The sequence below is a fragment of the Trachymyrmex cornetzi genome, unplaced genomic scaffold (genome assembly GCF_001594075.2).
Source record: "Trachymyrmex cornetzi isolate Tcor2-1 unplaced genomic scaffold, Tcor1.1 scaffold857, whole genome shotgun sequence".
Taxonomy (NCBI): domain Eukaryota; kingdom Metazoa; phylum Arthropoda; class Insecta; order Hymenoptera; family Formicidae; genus Trachymyrmex; species Trachymyrmex cornetzi.
In genome coordinates, this window is record NW_017300198.1 from 22,767 (window position 1) to 40,999 (window position 18,233).

At 33.4% G+C, this 18,233-nt stretch overlaps 1 protein-coding gene across 1 annotated transcript; it reads right to left on the reverse strand.

Annotated features, from left to right (window-relative positions):
* Positions 1-11,977: 11,977 nt before the first annotated feature.
* Positions 11,978-13,310, reverse strand: LOC108769129 (uncharacterized). Its single transcript, XM_018519946.1, has one exon. The coding sequence runs from the start codon at positions 13,298-13,300 to the stop codon at positions 11,978-11,980; it is 1,323 nt and encodes a 440-aa protein (XP_018375448.1). The 5' UTR covers positions 13,301-13,310.
* Between the last annotated feature and the right edge of the window lie 4,923 nt (positions 13,311-18,233).

Consider the following 18,233-nt stretch of genomic DNA (forward strand, 5'->3'; position numbering starts at 1 on the left):
CGGTGTGATTTATGGTCGAGCTAGTCCACGAAGGTAGCGGCGATCGATTCGCCTCGAGTTTGGACGGCGTCGGCAGCGGACTAGCTATACTGTGGAATCCACCATGTTGGGGCATCTTCCCCAATACGACCTCACTTCCTCTTTTCTCACATTCTTTCGCTCGTTATTCCACAACACAAGACATCCATTTACGACCGACATCTTTTCTGATCTCAGCCTGCCTGTCGTTCGCCGAGTAGTAGTGAACGATATTAAATCGTCCGTCATCAATGTAACTTTGACGGAAATATGATAAGCATTTCCTTTTTTGCGAATAAAATTTCAATCCTTTTAATTAAAGTACCTTTTTTTGCACGAATGCTATTTTTTTTAACTTTCTTATAATCTCGCTAATTTTACGGAAGGATCGGAGTCACATCAAGAGAGAAAAGTCTTCGAATGGCGTTAATTCTCTACGAGCTACAGACTAACGCGACAAAGCATTATCGGTCTGATCACTGAAGCGTACTGCCAAGTTATTTGGAATGGAACTAACGTCGCTGCAGAGTGGAAATACGGATAACGAGATTCGAAGATGCGCAGGATCGTCTCATACAATTGCATATAGTTTAACATAACTTCAGCATAACTATGAAAATATTTAGAAAGAAAATTCTGGAAGATCACGCAATAGTGTATAATCTCATAGTGAATATCCCAGTCTCCTCAAAAAGGATATAAGGTTATTAATATCTGTCAACCTGCACACATAATAAAGTACATACATTTTTATTTAAGCGCACAAAAACGCTTTGAAATTGCATCTTAATTAGACTAAAATCATTTTAATATTTATTATATCAATTTTTTAAAAATTATTGCTTTTTTTAAAAATTATTGTTTCCTCAGTAATTTTAACAAATATTACTTTAATAATACTTTACAATTAATGTCATTAAAGTCGAATTCATTATATACACGCAACAATTAATGTACAATTTTTGATAAAGCAAACGCTTTAACCGTGCCAATTTTAAAGATAAAGCTATAAATTGCATCCTCGAGACGAGAGATTGCCATTATTCTACGATGGTTTCATAGGCGTCCTTCATACGTGTTTGGTTCTGACATTAATGACATTGCACGAGAAAAAAAATTCATCTTTCCATATATCATATGAATCTTCTTGCTTGTGCACATGTGTTTACGGAATATACAGAAGATCAGAAACATGCTCTCTTGAAAGAAACCAAGTCAGACAAAACAATAGAATATCTGAAGTGACACGTAGATATATAATTTATACAATCTATAATTATATTGACACATAGACACATACATACAAAAAGATATTTTGTTTCGAAAGGTATATGTATAGATGGTGTGTTATTAATGTTTTATGTGCAATTTATTATTTGCAAAGTGTTTTTATAGTCACTTTATATTCTTTTAGCATATTTTAAAAATTAACTACTGTATTTTGTTAATTTTTATCGTGTGCAAACGCACTATACGATGATATTGACATTATTGACTAACTTTAATCACTTACAATTCGGAAACTTAAGGAGGTTGTAAGGGCATAAAACACATATATTAATATTTTCGCTTTAAACAAACCACATACGAGTGAAAGTTGTGTTCATAACATTCTAGTTTTATTGAGCAACACATTTTTATAGATTATTTATTTTATTTGTTATTAGTTTTATTGTTATAAACAAAAATTGTTAAAATAATAAGAAAAATCTAAATGTTTTTATATAAATATATTAAGTACTAAACATGACTTATGCAAAGTTTCATTGAGATTCACCATTAGTTTATAACAAATAACAAATTTTATTTATTTACTAAACAATTAATGTCTGCATCTCAAGATAACTTTAAAAAATATTGTTGAATTCCTAGAGTATTTATATAAAAAAATTGAGATTTTTATCATTATTTTATAATACATTTTCATATATTTATATTAGAGTACAAATTTAAAAAATATAACTACTTATTTAAATAACTTTTGATCCAGATGGTCAATGTTTCTATTTTTTTTTGTATTATTATTAAATGAAATTTAGAATAGTCTGTAATTTTTTCAAGTAGTTCTTAACATATTGCATTTGCCTTACAACCTCCTTAAGATTTTGACATTTTCGAGGATTGACAACTCTAATTATAGTATTCAATTCCAATTAATATTCAAAATATGTTGGAATGACATATGATACGGTGGTTGTATAAGATATCCTTGGTACCAACAAATAAACCTAATAACCTACGCAAACTCCTATCACATGGCTTAAAGTGTAACTATATATATAGTGCGATAACTTCATATACGTGTTTGGACATGTTAGTTTTGGCAGCAAGTGTAGCTTAACGTAAGGAGATTTCACACCGCTCCATAGCGTTCCATATGCATATACGCGTCTTGGAGCGGTATATAGAATCTGGTACTTGTAGCTTCTACCGTGTAATCTATCCCGCTCTCACGAGCTATTGAGTGGAACGCTCATATCTGTGAATCAAATGGAGTAATCGGAGGAGAAAATCATGACATTATAGATATGCATCGTATATTCAAGAAGATTATATACAAATGACTAATGAACGTAATATTTGTATTATCATACAGCCTAGATAATTGACACAAAAAATAAAAAAATTCATTCAAAATCTTACTTTTCAACATTTCTGTTACATTGCCAAATAATTCTTTAACACGATATTTTAGGAATTCGGACTTTGCCCTCTTTTATTTCGGAGAAATTTGAGAGTGAAATTTTGTACCAAATTTTTATGCCAAAAAAGATCCAAATTGCAAATGGAAAGTTAAAACATACGTATATAAAAATGATTACAAAAAAGAATAAGAACTAATGAATAACAAACAATATTAAATGGAATAAACCGAAAAGTATTTAAAGAAGAGACAAATGGATAATAAATATAAATAAATAATACAAATATATACATGTAATATTGAGTTGTTTGTAATCGCCTTTTTAAAACACATGTTTTAATTCTTCGTCTGCAATCTGAATCTTTTTTGGCATAAGCTAAATTTCACTCTCGAATTTAATTCTTAAATAAAGGAGGGTGGAGCCCGGAGAATTTCCTCGCCTAAAATATCTTGTTAAAAAATTTTTTGGTAATATAATACAGATGTTGAAAGATAACTGAATTTTTTCAAATTTTTTGAAAGTCTAGAACAATAAAAAAAACTTGGGTTGGAGTTGGTTTGGAGGGAATAAAAATATGATTGTAGACGGAGGATTGAGTATAAACTTTACTCTGGGTTATGAAAAGCTAGCTTTCGTAATTGGCATAATTTTATTTATGATGATATTCATTTAAAACTTTATATGGTACATGTTGCTATTATAAAATAACAATAAGTTTTAGATTGATAAAAGATAAAGCTGTATATTTGCATATTTTAATAAATAGCAATTCACTTGTAACATATAAAAACGAATATCAGATCGTGAAATTATAAACTCAAAATCACAGTTTTCTTTCTTGTCGAAATCATAAGATTTTTTTTATCGATGCATAAAATTTCGAACGCGCATAACGGATGCATAAAACTTCGAACTTCGATCAGTATGGAGACAGTAATAGTGCAGACATATGGCATAAATGATATTACGAGTGTTCAACTTAACGGGTACTTGCCAAAAAATGTAGCGAAAACATAACTTATTCTTAAAATCATATACTGTACACTGTCTATCATTTTCTAACATATGAGATCAGTTACATAAGATAAACATAAAAATTATATTCATCTATCGTAAAGTGTAAAATATATAATTTAGCATTAAAATGGAATTTCCTTCCCAGAAATAGTGATGCGTGTAAATCACGTCCTACTGTTCTACATGCAGTCGCGATCCATATTTAGTTTAAACATAAATGTGTTTTTTCTTGAATTACGACCTGTTTTCTAGATACGTTGCACGCAATCGTGAAATTCTAAAAGCATGAGCTTTTATTTATACATTGATCATAATTTTGATCTACTCTTATTTTATTATATTAATGTGACACTTCAATTCTCAAATAAAAATAATTGATTAATATTATACATTATTATATTAATATATTAATATATTATGACACATAAAAGATCACGCTTTGTGTATGCTTAATTAAAATACCTTTGAAATTAATAATATATGCTGCTAAAATAATACTCGAATCTGTTATACCCGCGATATAAATTAGACAGATAAAATTTTTGAGGACAAAAATATTTTCATTGAAGTTACCATCTCTACAATCAATAAATGGACGTCTTTTTGCCCGCTACATAAGCGATGTAACGCTTTCATGTTCACTCGTATTTATACATTTATATGAAACAGTGGGAATAAAAAGATTAAAAATTGACTATATGTATTTTACTAGACATATATGTAATAAAAGGTATGTCAAACACTCTTCTTTAATTACAGAAAAATTAACTATAGAAGATATTAACAATATACACATCATTATTTAATATTCTTAATGGAAATGAATTCATCGATACAAATAGAATATAGATAGGATATATCAAAGATGGGATACAGAGAGGATAAAAATATCCGATACGGAGAGATATTATATAGTATCAAAATATCGAAGGCATCTCTTTTCACGAATGACACGTTGTTGTTTTGTATTCGCACACGTTGCGTCAAACCTCCCCTATTTCTCTATCTATGTATTAGTTTCATCTTCGAAACAATGCGCATGCAATCCCGCATGGATAGATACGAGCATCACAATATACATTTTATTGGACATGAACGACATTTTACTTCCGCCAATTATTTTTAGTTATACGGCATTAATGAATCAATACCGTAATATTACAGACTATTATTAAATAGACGTAATCTCGAATTTTTGCGTAGATTAATTTTCATTCACACAATTCAAATATATATCCTATGTCGATCTTTTATAATCGCGTTAAAAATCAAAATATTTTTGGCTTAAGTAGCTACAATAATAGATAACAAATGAGTTTACCAATTAAAACAGAACGATGTGATAATTGGAGTTAAGAACTACGGACGGAGCACCATTTATTAACTTTATCGCAGAAACTCCGGCCGGAACGCACATTCGAAACAACACACGCGTCTTTATCTCGACTTTTTTGCACAATAATTTGTAGGTGTAACAAATCGCGCGGCCGATACGTGCGTGCCTGTTAGTCGTGTCTCGTCAATATATTCCCCACGGCTTTAATTTATCGCGTTGTATATACAACATGTCCACTCAAACTAGACGTCGCAAAATATACAAACAAAAAAAGGCGAAAAATTTTCAGCTATATAACGTTCAATTTCGTTACTTGTATTCAATCATTTCTCTTTTGGAAACTTATTCTATCCATTATATGTATACTCGTTCGCAGCGCACCGCATATTTCGAATGTAAGATCTAAGCCGTAAAAAAAGGCCACTAGCTATCGATCCTTGGCTGTTACGCTGTCGCTATATTCCAGCACCGTCGTACTACGGTAAATATTACATGTACCGGATGGTAGACGTGCCTATTATTCCAGAGTATATATCAGTAATGCGTCTATAAACGGTGATTACTCTCATAAGCTATTCGTTTTCATAGTTCGCAAATAGCCCTTTTCATATCTATAATACGGCCGCTGGATGGGCGTTTCCAAGCCGTTATGTCTAAGTTAAAAATCACTGTTGAAAATCACGGAAAATCTATGGTTGCGAAGCTGAGATCAAAAGATTAAGACAGATTAAAAAGAAAAGATTTTCATTTCTTTTTGCTCATTGGACTTCATTCCTCTGTCGCTAATGCTTGATTTAGAAATATTTAAAATTTTTCATTGCTCCATGATCCATGTTACTGAGAAGGGAATATTGAAGACTCGAGTACTTACTAATGGAAGGAGGAAACTTTATCATTATATGCAGCGTACAACAGCTGTATAATTATATACAGCGATATCCGTAATAATTCTAAGCGGCAAATCGCATAACATCAAAGCCCTAACTCGCCAAGGAAAATAATTTGCATTCGTAATTTCATCAAGATGCTAATTTTGCGTTAGATCGTGAATTTGATAATCTCTTCACGTTACACGAGTTGAAGAGGACACAACGCTTCGTGATGGTTTTACTGTTTATTTGCGCAAAAAACAAATTTAAAATATGATTCATAAAATATCTTTCAGAGAAAAAAAATTCCACTCAAATTGCCAATTGGTATGACAGCAAATATTTCACGGAGATTTTGTCATAGCAGAATTGCCGCTATACTACAGTTAATTTACGGCTTCAAACTGAATCACACTAACGTATGAACTATCCGACGTTGGTTTCGAGAGTTTACCGATATGACCATGTGTGTAACTGTGTACGTCTAATTGCATGACGTTGCATCGCAGGAGATATACATGTCATCTCGCGATCTCTCTCAAGGGATCAATCGTCTAGATAGTGATCCCAAAGCAACTACGAGCGATTCACCTTACACATAAATTTAGCTTTCTAGATATTGTATCACGTAGAGACAACATAAAATAAGACTTTGCGGTTATAATTCAAAGCATTTAAAAAATGTGAAAATCAATGATACGAGTATAACAGAAGTTTGGTATATATATATAAGTTTGGTCGAGTCATTATGCTGCTTTTTATCGGTATTATCAATATTAGGCTCTCCTCTTATTCATTATTTTGCTTATATTTGCCGGTCATATAAAATTAATAAAGGGTTATATGACTTTGTCCTATCCCATACGAATCATATCTCTAAGAAATGTGTATTGCGAGCTGTAATGTTTGTAGCGCGTGCAACGGTCGTAAAAGCACATGCAACCTTCGGAACGTGCATGCCAGTGAAATCGGTTTACACGCGTCGGCGTGACTGATAATGCAATCTCCGTATGAGACTACGAAACTACATTCATGAAAGTGTAAATAAAATCTCGCAGTTGGTAGAAGTGACGTTGCGATTTTGAGTGTTACAATTAGTTTACTTGTCACGTTTCGCTTCTCTCACTTCGTAAGGTCAAACTATGTATACATAGATGTACATATATATATGAATTGAAATACAGTTATGCCATACATCCAAAAGGGAATTAGTCGCGAGACATTTTAATGCCATTAGCTCGCAGCGGTTTATCTCGAACCAGGCATGCATATGTTCTATATGTGTATGAAGTCTAATGCGTCACGTAACCTGTTCGTGGATATGAGACATTGGAGTAAATTGACACAGCTTTACTCGACAAGCGGTTAGAATTATTAAGCAATTTCTACACGTTTAACTATATGCTTAATCGTAAACGAATATATTATGTAGGTATCATTTTCTTTTTCTCAATTCTACACATTATAATTATTAATATAATGTCTATAAGTATTTCAGCACAATGATTTAAAGCACAATTAAACGATATGTTCGAAAAATTTATTGATGTAAAAAATATGAAGAGAAAATTTTAGACGAAAGATATGTATCAGCAGATTGTCAACTTTGTATACCGTGTATACCGCGTTTGTAAAGTCAGTCGTGTAACGAGTGTCAGGGCTCATAGTGATCCCCGTCACGTGTTTGAACACGCATACGTTGCACGCGTGTCGGGTGCACACGAATGTCACCCGCTGTCATTCTGTGAACGTCGAATAAATCATTGCCGACGAGAGATATTCTCTGTTTGCTTGACGACCGAATCTCTTGCTTTGAAAGCTTAAAACTTGCCAATTCAATGCTACATAGACGTACCGCAATAAAGTATCGAAAACATGTATCGTTTTATTAAATCGTCAAGGAATAACAAAACTCTAAACTGACTGTTATTGAAGAATTCGATGTGAAAATTAAAGTCCACATTTTTGCTTTGCGAGACGTTAATTCTTTAAAAAATATGCATTAAAAAAACCAGCCTTGTTACATTAATATAGGAATTCAGGAAGATTCAGTTAAAAAGGTAAAATCAGACAGACACTTGTAGTTAAATCTATTAAATATTTTATTCGAAATATAACCAGAAATTCGATTAGAGAATAACCAAAATTCAGATTTATATGATCAGAATTTGTTTTATTTGTACTTTTTGTTGATACAGAACATTTTTCTCAGCATGTAGTTAAAACATATCTAATAATGACGAATAGATAAAATTGTGAATAGATAATATTTGCAAGTAAATTAAACGTATTTTAAAGTAAATTATATGCTATTATTTCAATAGAAAGTATAAATTTCTCATACAATAAAGAATAGTACAAATTAATTGATGAACATTAATTATTTAATAGTTCAATATTACGTTTAATATCAATCGAACAATTAATTCGATCAATCACGCACGATTACTGTCTTATAACGCGTGTAAGTTGGAACAGAATAAGATAGAATCTGAAATCGCACATCACCATTGTGCTCGATGTCGCCTATGTACATACTTAGGTATGTAGATTGCGTGTCTCGACACGTGCCATTAATGGTTGATGGCTCCGAAACTCTCTCACGCCATTTTCCATCCTTCCGTGCACTCCAATAAAAGATCAAGAACTCTTCCATCGCGAAAATGACTTTGTCGTGCGATAGCAATTCTTATTATGCGTAAATTGCAATATATAGCACGTTTTTCGACTTACTTTTTATAACACAAATTTACACTTTGTGCCACATACAATTTCTCTCGCTCATGATTAATCTATTATCAGTATATTGTGTATACGCTCGTCAAAACTTCGATATCTTGGAAATATTTGTTTTTGTAAGAAACAAGATAACATTATTTGCACTAACCTATCTCTGCCAAGTGTCTCAAATATTTGCTACAAGCGTTTTCGTGACAAATATATATATCTTTACAGACATTACTCTTTATCAATGAATTGCAAAGCACGCTAATAGAGAAACGATATCATCATAAGCTCACCATTACGTCAATGCGTCGTTCCTCATGCTTTGGCGTCCGATGCGAACATTCCTCGACGTACGAACCAATTGTCGACCGAATCCGCGTAAGCTCGCACGTCGCACCAATTCATGATCGATGCACTTCTTCGCAAATACGTCACGTTTCCGAACGGCAAACGACCGGAAATGGGACGCGTTCGGGGGATGAACGCTTTTCGAACGAAATCGCCACCACGCGAGATCGCGTCCACCAGTTCACATTGAACAACGATTGCGTTCCTACAAAATGCACGCACAATACTCGCCTTTCCGATCCTGCACACTCATTCACAACCCCTTATACGTAAATCGAAAATTTCAGTCTGGTCTCGAAATCGGAATCCGATTTCACGAAGAGATTGTCATGGTTAGGTTAGGTTAGGTTGATCCTTTACAATTTCGAATTAATTACGAGTGTCACGATATATACGTTTATTTTAATATATATACTAAAACAAAAAGGTACGAAAAGAGCTTATAGATTACACCAAGTACACAATGTCAAAAAAAGCGTTTAAAGCTCACGTGTATACGCACAATAACTTGCGCGACGAGTAAATTCGGCGCACTTCTCGGAAGTATACTTGTTAATTTCGGACTTAACTTTTAACGAGACAAAAGTAGTGAAAAGTGGTAAAGCCACGCAGAAAGAAGGGGTTGTTAAGCACACTGCAGTCTAGCCGGCAGGGTGCGATGTACACGACTCTCCAGCGGCAGTTGACGCGACACTAGAGAAAATCGGAGTTCGCTTGCCGCCACAGGACTCCGGACGCCTGCGCTCTCCGTTCTCGCCACTGCACGAGTCACAGGATTTCGCATAAACAGCGCGTCCGCGACCCTGCTATTTCGCGGGATGAATGTATATGTATCCATGTCGAAAGTTCCTTCACACAATTCCCCTACTATCTTTTATTCGAACGGACAGAACGAATTATACGATTGTCGATCGAAAATGTTTATTGGATTTGTCTTTCGAGCAGTTGTTTGAATATATGTAACAAACATGCAGCAGTTTCACTTATACCTTTGTAATCACTAATCAATATATAACAGTGATTCATCCGTGTTTAGATTAATAAACGTATCGCGAAAGAAATTATCAATTTATATGGATATTAAAAAGATTGTGATATAAAAATTCTAAGCAAAATTCATAACGATGCGATAGTTAACGCACTTTCACGATTTTTATTATAAGAGGTTATTGAATCCGTTATCACAACGTTAAAAAGAGATGCATATTGCTATATGTATATAATGAAATCATAACACCATTTTAGATAGACGGTGGCTTCATGCCGTCGCGTTGAGTGAAAATCAACGAGATAGATCAAGTTTAATTTGCATTCAGCAAGTTATCACGACTATATAGTCAATTAAGCTATAGTCAACGGAATAACTATTTGTAGTCTCTAAATGTCTATCCCGTAGACGGTCGGAACAATTTACGCCTGCAAGTATATCATTAGTACATCGCAAGGGTGATTACGTGCGCTTTAAATAGCTGGCAATAAAAGGAACTTCCGCTTTAATTCGGTATAACGTCATGGGTCATTAAGTCTGGCCGTTCTCCATCATTTTATCACCAAGACACCAATGATCACGCGAACGACGATTCCACCGTTAAGAAGTGTTGTTATGTAAAGAAAATTATATTGAACGTTTGATTCACATACACACAATCATTATATACTATACAGAAATTACTTGATTTCTTAATAAAAACATATCTAATTTTTTACGTACATAAATTTTTTAATAAAATTTATATTAAAATTTTTATAAAAAAAAAATCTTTAATAAGATTTTATGCTATTCTTAACATTTATACAGAATATAAAATTGCATTTTCTTTCACATTATTTATATTTAAATGAGATACTCAGCTATTGTTTCTCTAGGTAATTATGAAATACTCTCTTTATCATATGACATGCATAAATTAATTGAAATAGTAAATTAAAAATATCTCTCTGTCCTTATGTAAAAATATACTTTATATAAATGTATAATGTCAATAACATGAATTTGTCTTAAGTACTAAATTTTTCTTTCCTCACGCTTTCTTTTCTAGCTGACTGCTCCAAAGTTTATTACGCAACGTAATCCCTTTTTCTTTTCACGACAAAGTTAGTCTGACGTAACATAGAATGATGGTCTCGTTTAAGTTTGCAAAGTGCTATGTCACATAATGGTTTCAACTATATAAAATTAGTTTTTCTAATAACTATGTAAATAAAGATTAATATATCGAATAAAGACGTATAAAACGTTCAAAAGAAAACAATTAATCTCTTTAATAAACTAAATATAGTCGATTGTAGAAATAAAAATTACAAAATTACATTCAAACAAAGATATAATATACTCTACTTATTTTACTAATACACTAATGAATATGCAGTTGAAGAGAAATTCTTAAGAAGGAGAAACGAGATCTAATGATGGCGTTTGAAAAATGAGTAAAATGAAATTCCCATGGGAAAGCTTTTATACGTCCATTCGCATCAGAAACATTTCTCTATCATCAATTATAACTGAAAAGCAGAGATTCCGATATTTCTTTGCCCATCCAATACATGTTTTAATGTCAAACTATCTCAAGACTTAAGATCTTTTACATTTTTGACGTACATTACTTCTCTCTCGAGATATTTTTCAAGGAAGAATACATTTTATATTATTATAACTAGAAAATCATATAAATATTCTTCTATACTGTACATATACAATATGAAAGTTAATAAATATATAATTTTTCTAAATAATTAATGTTAATATAAAAATTTACATTGCATATATTAATAAACTTAATATGTTGCATGTATTAGCAAATCCTAATTCTAATTGAACAAACACATTTTTCTGAAGAATAACAACACAATTCTCGAAACTTGCAATCAAACATTGTAAATAAGGTACCGACAATAGTTCCGTACCTGGTACAATTTCAATCTTCGATCACAATGAATTATATCTTTTTTCGTAAAGAAGATACCAACACACTTCCAAGTATATCATATCTCATAGTCAAAAATTATAGATGCGAAAATTACAGATTCGGCGGGTGTTCCGACAGACGATCTTTAATTTCGTGTATAATCTCAAATGTACGTATCTTATAAGCCGGTTCCTTCTCGCACTGATGGCGCACGAGTTCCGCTCGTCCATCCCCGTATAAAATTTCTTCAAGTTTTTCGGTCGAATTACGGAAATAATTTATGGTTATTTCATTGGATAGTAACATCACTTGCAAATTGAGCGCAGCATAAACAAGTGCTATGTCTCGTGCCTCTGTGTAACTCTTCTCGAATGCTGTCCAGGAGAGATAATTCTCCACATCGAGACCTTCTTCCGCTAAACTTCGACCCAATGAATCGTAATAAACTTTAGCGAAGAAATCGAAATGACGATCTCTGGTACTTCGATCGGTGGTTAGATACAGGCAGCACATAAAATCGATAGCCGGAGGACAGTAACAAAAAAATTGCCAATCTATTAGATAACAGCCGTTTATATTGCCTGCCAGGTCGTGTCGGAACATTATATTGGTTGCCCAAATGTCGCGATGACAAATGACATTTCTATGTTTCTTCGATGGTGCCAATAATTGTGAAATTTTTTGAACCCATTCAGTAATTTGGCGCTTAATAACGATCTTCTCTTTATCATCGAATTCTTCAATAAGATCAATTATAGTATAGATGCCCGTGAGACCGGACATAAGGGCCCTTTCCGATCGATCGTCCCCATCGACAAAGAGTATGTCGTTCAGAAGTCGTCCGTATAGATCGAAGATGGCCTGGCCGCTTTCCCGACAAAGTCTCTCGTCCAATAGCAGAGACCTCGAGTGAAGCCTTGAAAGAGTTCTCAGTATCCAAACGCAATGTTCTTTGTTGAACGGTACGTATTTGTTCAGCGTAGCGTAACCATCTATCGACGCATCCTCTAGAACGATGATGACGTTTCGTTTCCAAAAGTAACACTCTACCATCCACTTTGGAGATCCGCTCGCACCCATACGTTGCACCAAATCTGTATAAAAGGTGATCTCTTTGTTGAACGTGTCAAACCGTTGCAGAAATTCAAACTGCGGGCTATGAGTCGGCGGTGGAGTTTTGGCAAAGAACTGCAAACTTTGCGTCTTGCCATCGATTCGCGCCTTAATAAGAAGATGATGATATTGGCCGAGGAAACCTTCCGTTTTGTTGAGGGGCTCCAACTTCCAATCGACAAGTCGAGAATTATCACTACCAAATTTGCGTTCCAATATTTTATTAACGTCACAATCGGTCAAAAGAGATGTTTTCTGACGATCCTGCGGAGAAATCGGTGGCAACAAGGGGCATGTCTTGTCGACATTTATCGCCGCCATATCGTATCCACTTGTCTAATCTAGTAAGCAACATCGACGACTGTGCACCGAATTTATATTGCATCCAACTCTCACATGCTCGTAAGAAAAAAATACAAGTTGTTCAGATAAATTTAGCAAAAAATATACATCTGCAAATATTTAACATACTATAATCTTCGTACAAAGGTTTTATAAGTTGCAAATAGACAGCTCGGCAGACGACAGTTGACGCAGTGACATACAAATATCTCAAACGGATTGATATAATTTATGTGCATTGATATAATTTATGACACACTGTAAATCCGTCCGACATACTTTAGCAATGTGACGAGGAAACGAAGCTCATGATATACGTTGTTACGAACAAAAAAGGCTTGTACATCGCGATAACGTGTCTACGTACCGAAAATTTACTGACGTCACCGCACCGAGTGCGGTCGACTCGAGAAAAATGTTACGGGATGAAGCTCGAATATTTGCGGCTTACAGTATTTATCTTAGGTATATATGGCTTTATGATGAACAGTTGTTACAATAATTATTAGTTTGTGGATTTTGTGGAAATATGTGAATTTAGAATTACAGAGGGATATTGTATTGTATATTGCGGTTATAATCGACTCATCGAATAACAAACATTAGATTATAGTTCACTACCGTCGAAATATCGAAAATGTAACTTTAGATTATTACATGTTACGCGTATATTATTGTTAACAATTAATCCACACGAAACTTGCACGACCACCAATTAACATCAACGACGTGCCAGCTAAACAGAGGTTCTGGAAAATAGATCCGTTAACGTTAATTACGTGTGTTACACAACCCACTAAAGTACGCCGCTTAATAAAATTACGTGCGGATCGATTTTAACGCCGTGTGTAATCGGAAACGCTTGGCAAATACGCGTGATTGTTTTGTGATTGAAGGAGGAAGAAACGAGAAGATTATAAGTGTAATAGGCTATGACAGAGAAATCATTAAAGTCCATCGGGTGTTATAAAACAATTCGGAGAAACTTCACGGGCCTCATAACCGCCAAAATTTATTCGCCCTTACTATGAATGTATCTAACTTCTCGGAAACAACTATTAATGAGGTCACACACTATATAACCCTTTCGGCTTCGTTACTTTACGGTACCAAAGGTAATTCGATTAACCGCGTCCTGAAGCTAGGAACAGGGACGAGCTAGCTAATATCAATGTATATACGATAGAGAACCTATTTAAATTTATTTCTAATAAAGTTTTTATCGTAGCGTATACGGTTTTCGCCTGCTATAAAATTGATGTGTCCTCAATTTTACTGTGACAAAGAGTACAAATTTTAATTATATTTTTAAATATTGTTAATAAAATATTTTTGTATATTTTATAAAGAACTAGAAATTTTTCCTAACATTAAAAAAAAAGTGTTTTAATGACGAGAATAAATACAATTTTCTTAAAATGTTATGATTTTAACGTTTGCTATAAAAGATTAAATTCGTTTCAACGAGTCTCTCTTTCTCGAAAAATTGTACATTATGCCGTACATAAATAAATAAATAATGACAAAAAAGAGGTCACGAGAAGTCTCTAATTGCTGGTCATCACGCAGTGCCGCGAAAACGTCGTCAACATTTTCCTTTTTCTGCACGAACGGCCATGTAGAGCCCAGCAAAAGTGGAATTCTCATTAATTGACGTGGTACTAATTAGACTTTTAATTAACGAGTCGGAAATAAACAACGATTTGCGAACAGATGTCACATTACTCGTATTTCTAATGATTTAACTATCTACAGTAGAAGTAATGTCGACGCCCATTAATGCACATAAATTTGCAGTCTTCAGTAGTTATTAGCAATTCGTAGATATAGCCCCCTCTCATCTCTATCTTTTCAATACTAAATGGTTCACTTTGCACGGTAAACCTCCTTCTCAAAAAACCCAAATTGTATTTTTTCCAAATTGCTCTATTGTAAAATGCGCTTTCATGAGAAAGGTATATCAATACGCCAAGCTCTGCATTTGATCATAAATTTAATACTCATGTCGGCTTCGATTATACCTCCGTCTAGACAAAGTCCCGCGAGCCTTACATAGATCTAATGATGCTATCGTCTATTATTTATTCGATTGCACGTCCTTCACATCGTCTTTTTTTGCACATGAACATATAATCACCACTGTCCAAGAAACGTTTATTTTAAAATATGCAAGGACCGTCTCAGATAACCTGACTTACCATCGCAATGAAGCGATGCCAGGTGTACATACGTTATGTCTTCAATATCTAACGTTTAAGCATCGAAAGCTACGATAATCGTTCGAGTATCACATAGGAAGAGTGCAACGTTAAATCCTATTCCCATGATGTGTATAAACGGCAGTAAAGAAAATTTTCTTTCTGTGACAAACATCGCCGGCTGAAGTCAGCACTTTCCAAGTCTTGAGTTTCAAGGATCTCACGACATTTCGTATGAAACTCGATACCGAGTTGCGAGTCCAGGGCGGAAATGTATACATGTCTGTATACGTGCACTATCTCCCGTCCTTCTCTCTCACTCTCTTTTTCTCCGTGACATTTCCTTTTGAGTATTCGGAAGTAAAGCAATCCCGGTATCAACCTCACTTCCGTGATACCATATGACAAAAAAAAAAACAGAAATACCTAGGGATGCAAGAGATGTTCATGCTTTAAAAAATACGAAATCCAACTATGTTTGGATTAAATACAAAAAAATACTTTAAAATTTTTAACTCCTATTAAAACTACAACAAGTAATTTAAGATGTAAAAATCATTACGGATTGTTATCGCGTAGTATTTTCGTATTAGTTATCAATATCGAATGTAAACATAAGATATTTGTGAATATGAAGACGCACACAAAAATCTTTGGTAGTGCTTGAAAAAAATTGTGATTATAAGAGGCATCTTTAAAGGCATCGAACTTATGAACTAGCCGATCGATGCGTATCATTTAATCTTAAAAGCGATATTATGACAATCCATACTTCACTATATTTATAGTAGAAGCCTTTTCACTAATTTATCCGAGAATAAAGCCTGACAGTGAACTCTGTATACTGTCAGTATAAAAATAGAAAAAGATAGAGAGAGAAAAAAAGCTCATAAAAAATAAAAATACCTCAAAGGCTAAAAGTCTGTTTTAAAAATAAAAATATTTTTCAAGTATATGGTATACATATAACAAAATAATTAAATCTCTCGTATTGCATAATATTAAACTTTTAAATATAAAGTAAAATATAGTAATAAATTGCGTGGCAATTAGATAGATTATCAATGCTATGAAAAGATACATAAATCGGAAAATGTTTCTTTTAAATTTTGATGCAAATTTCCTAAAGATTTAAAAAAAAAACTCAATTTAATTCTATTTTAAATAATATAAATGTTACACAATTTCCTCGTCGAGCTAAAAAAATATTTATCATGCCGCAACAAAAATAATTCATTAATCAAAAGCACCATGCGTCGTAAATCGGGTGCGGGTTTACGGCGCCATACTTTCATTTTACTCGTTCTGCTTCCGGACAAATCCTATACATTGTCAATATTGTTATACGTTTAGCCAATGTTTGAAAACACAACACAGCACGCTAATATTAATTGGCAATTGTGTTAGCGTATTCTGTTGTATGTGTCAAATGCTCATTTATCGAAATTTGTTCTAATTTTAATTAAGCACTATCAAAACTTTAAGCGATAAAATTTCATAAAATAGTATATGTATAAATACGTGGACATTAGGAGTCGCCGCCAGATATTTGTTGCGCAATATTAACTGGTATCTATAATATCTACATTTATAATTTAGGATGTTTCGGCTAACCGTTTTGAGCCATCCTCAGCAATAAAAATTACCGCTTCTCACCCTGCACATAATTATCGACATGCATCTCGCACAATCGCAGCTGACCAACCGTACCAAAAATTGCATTAGAAATGTGGTGAGAGACAACCATCTTCAACATAGTCAATGTTGTGCCATCCAGTTGCTTAGCTGAGTGGAATAGATAGTGGAACTCAAGCTAATAATTGCAACAAAATATTTTATTATTTAAAAATTTTTTATATATATTTAGAAATGATATTAATTACTGTACGTTAACCGGTAACTCACCCCGTCTCCAATCACAACCGCTAATAAATCCAAGTATTGTCAACACATTACAATAATTTACTACTCGATGTTTAATAAGATTAAAACACATAATGGTAACAATATATGGAAAGAAAAATTCTCTGCGATGTTCATAACGATGAATTCCTTAGTACAAAGAGAGACGTGTCGTACCGAACGAAACGTGTCGGTCAATAATACAAAATAAACATGTTATAGCTTATTGAGAATATCTATGTATGAAAAAATGAAAAAGAAGAACATCAAAAAGGTGGAATATTTTTGGTTGCCGGAGGAAAATAATTCTGACGATAGTTATAAGTTTGTTTACGAGAGGTTGCCATTGTCCTCCTCGGGCGATCGGAAGGTGGTAAACATAAGCATTTCTCCGAATTCCTTTGCAAATGGAATAATCTCATCTTCTATAACATTTATTAAGAAAAAATGGTTTGTTAATCTTTTTTCTGTCGAGATTCCAACAAGTATACAATGCCTGTTGCAATTAGGGGAGAATTTCGCTCTTCCGATGATGTAAGACGGTGGTCGTGGAATTCATGAAAACTATAGAAAACAATTTAAAGAAATTGCAAAGTTCAGTACATAACAGTGTCAGAAATCACTCACGTTGGCAATCATTAATAATTTACTTTCGTTTAAAACTAAAAACACTTTGATACATAACAGGTTGAATGATTTATTGAATTACACGAAACAATTCCTGAAAAAGAACCGTAATATTATTTTTACAAAGGCGGATAAGGGAAACATAACGGTTGCTTTAGAAAAAACCTCTTACACTGAAAAAATCA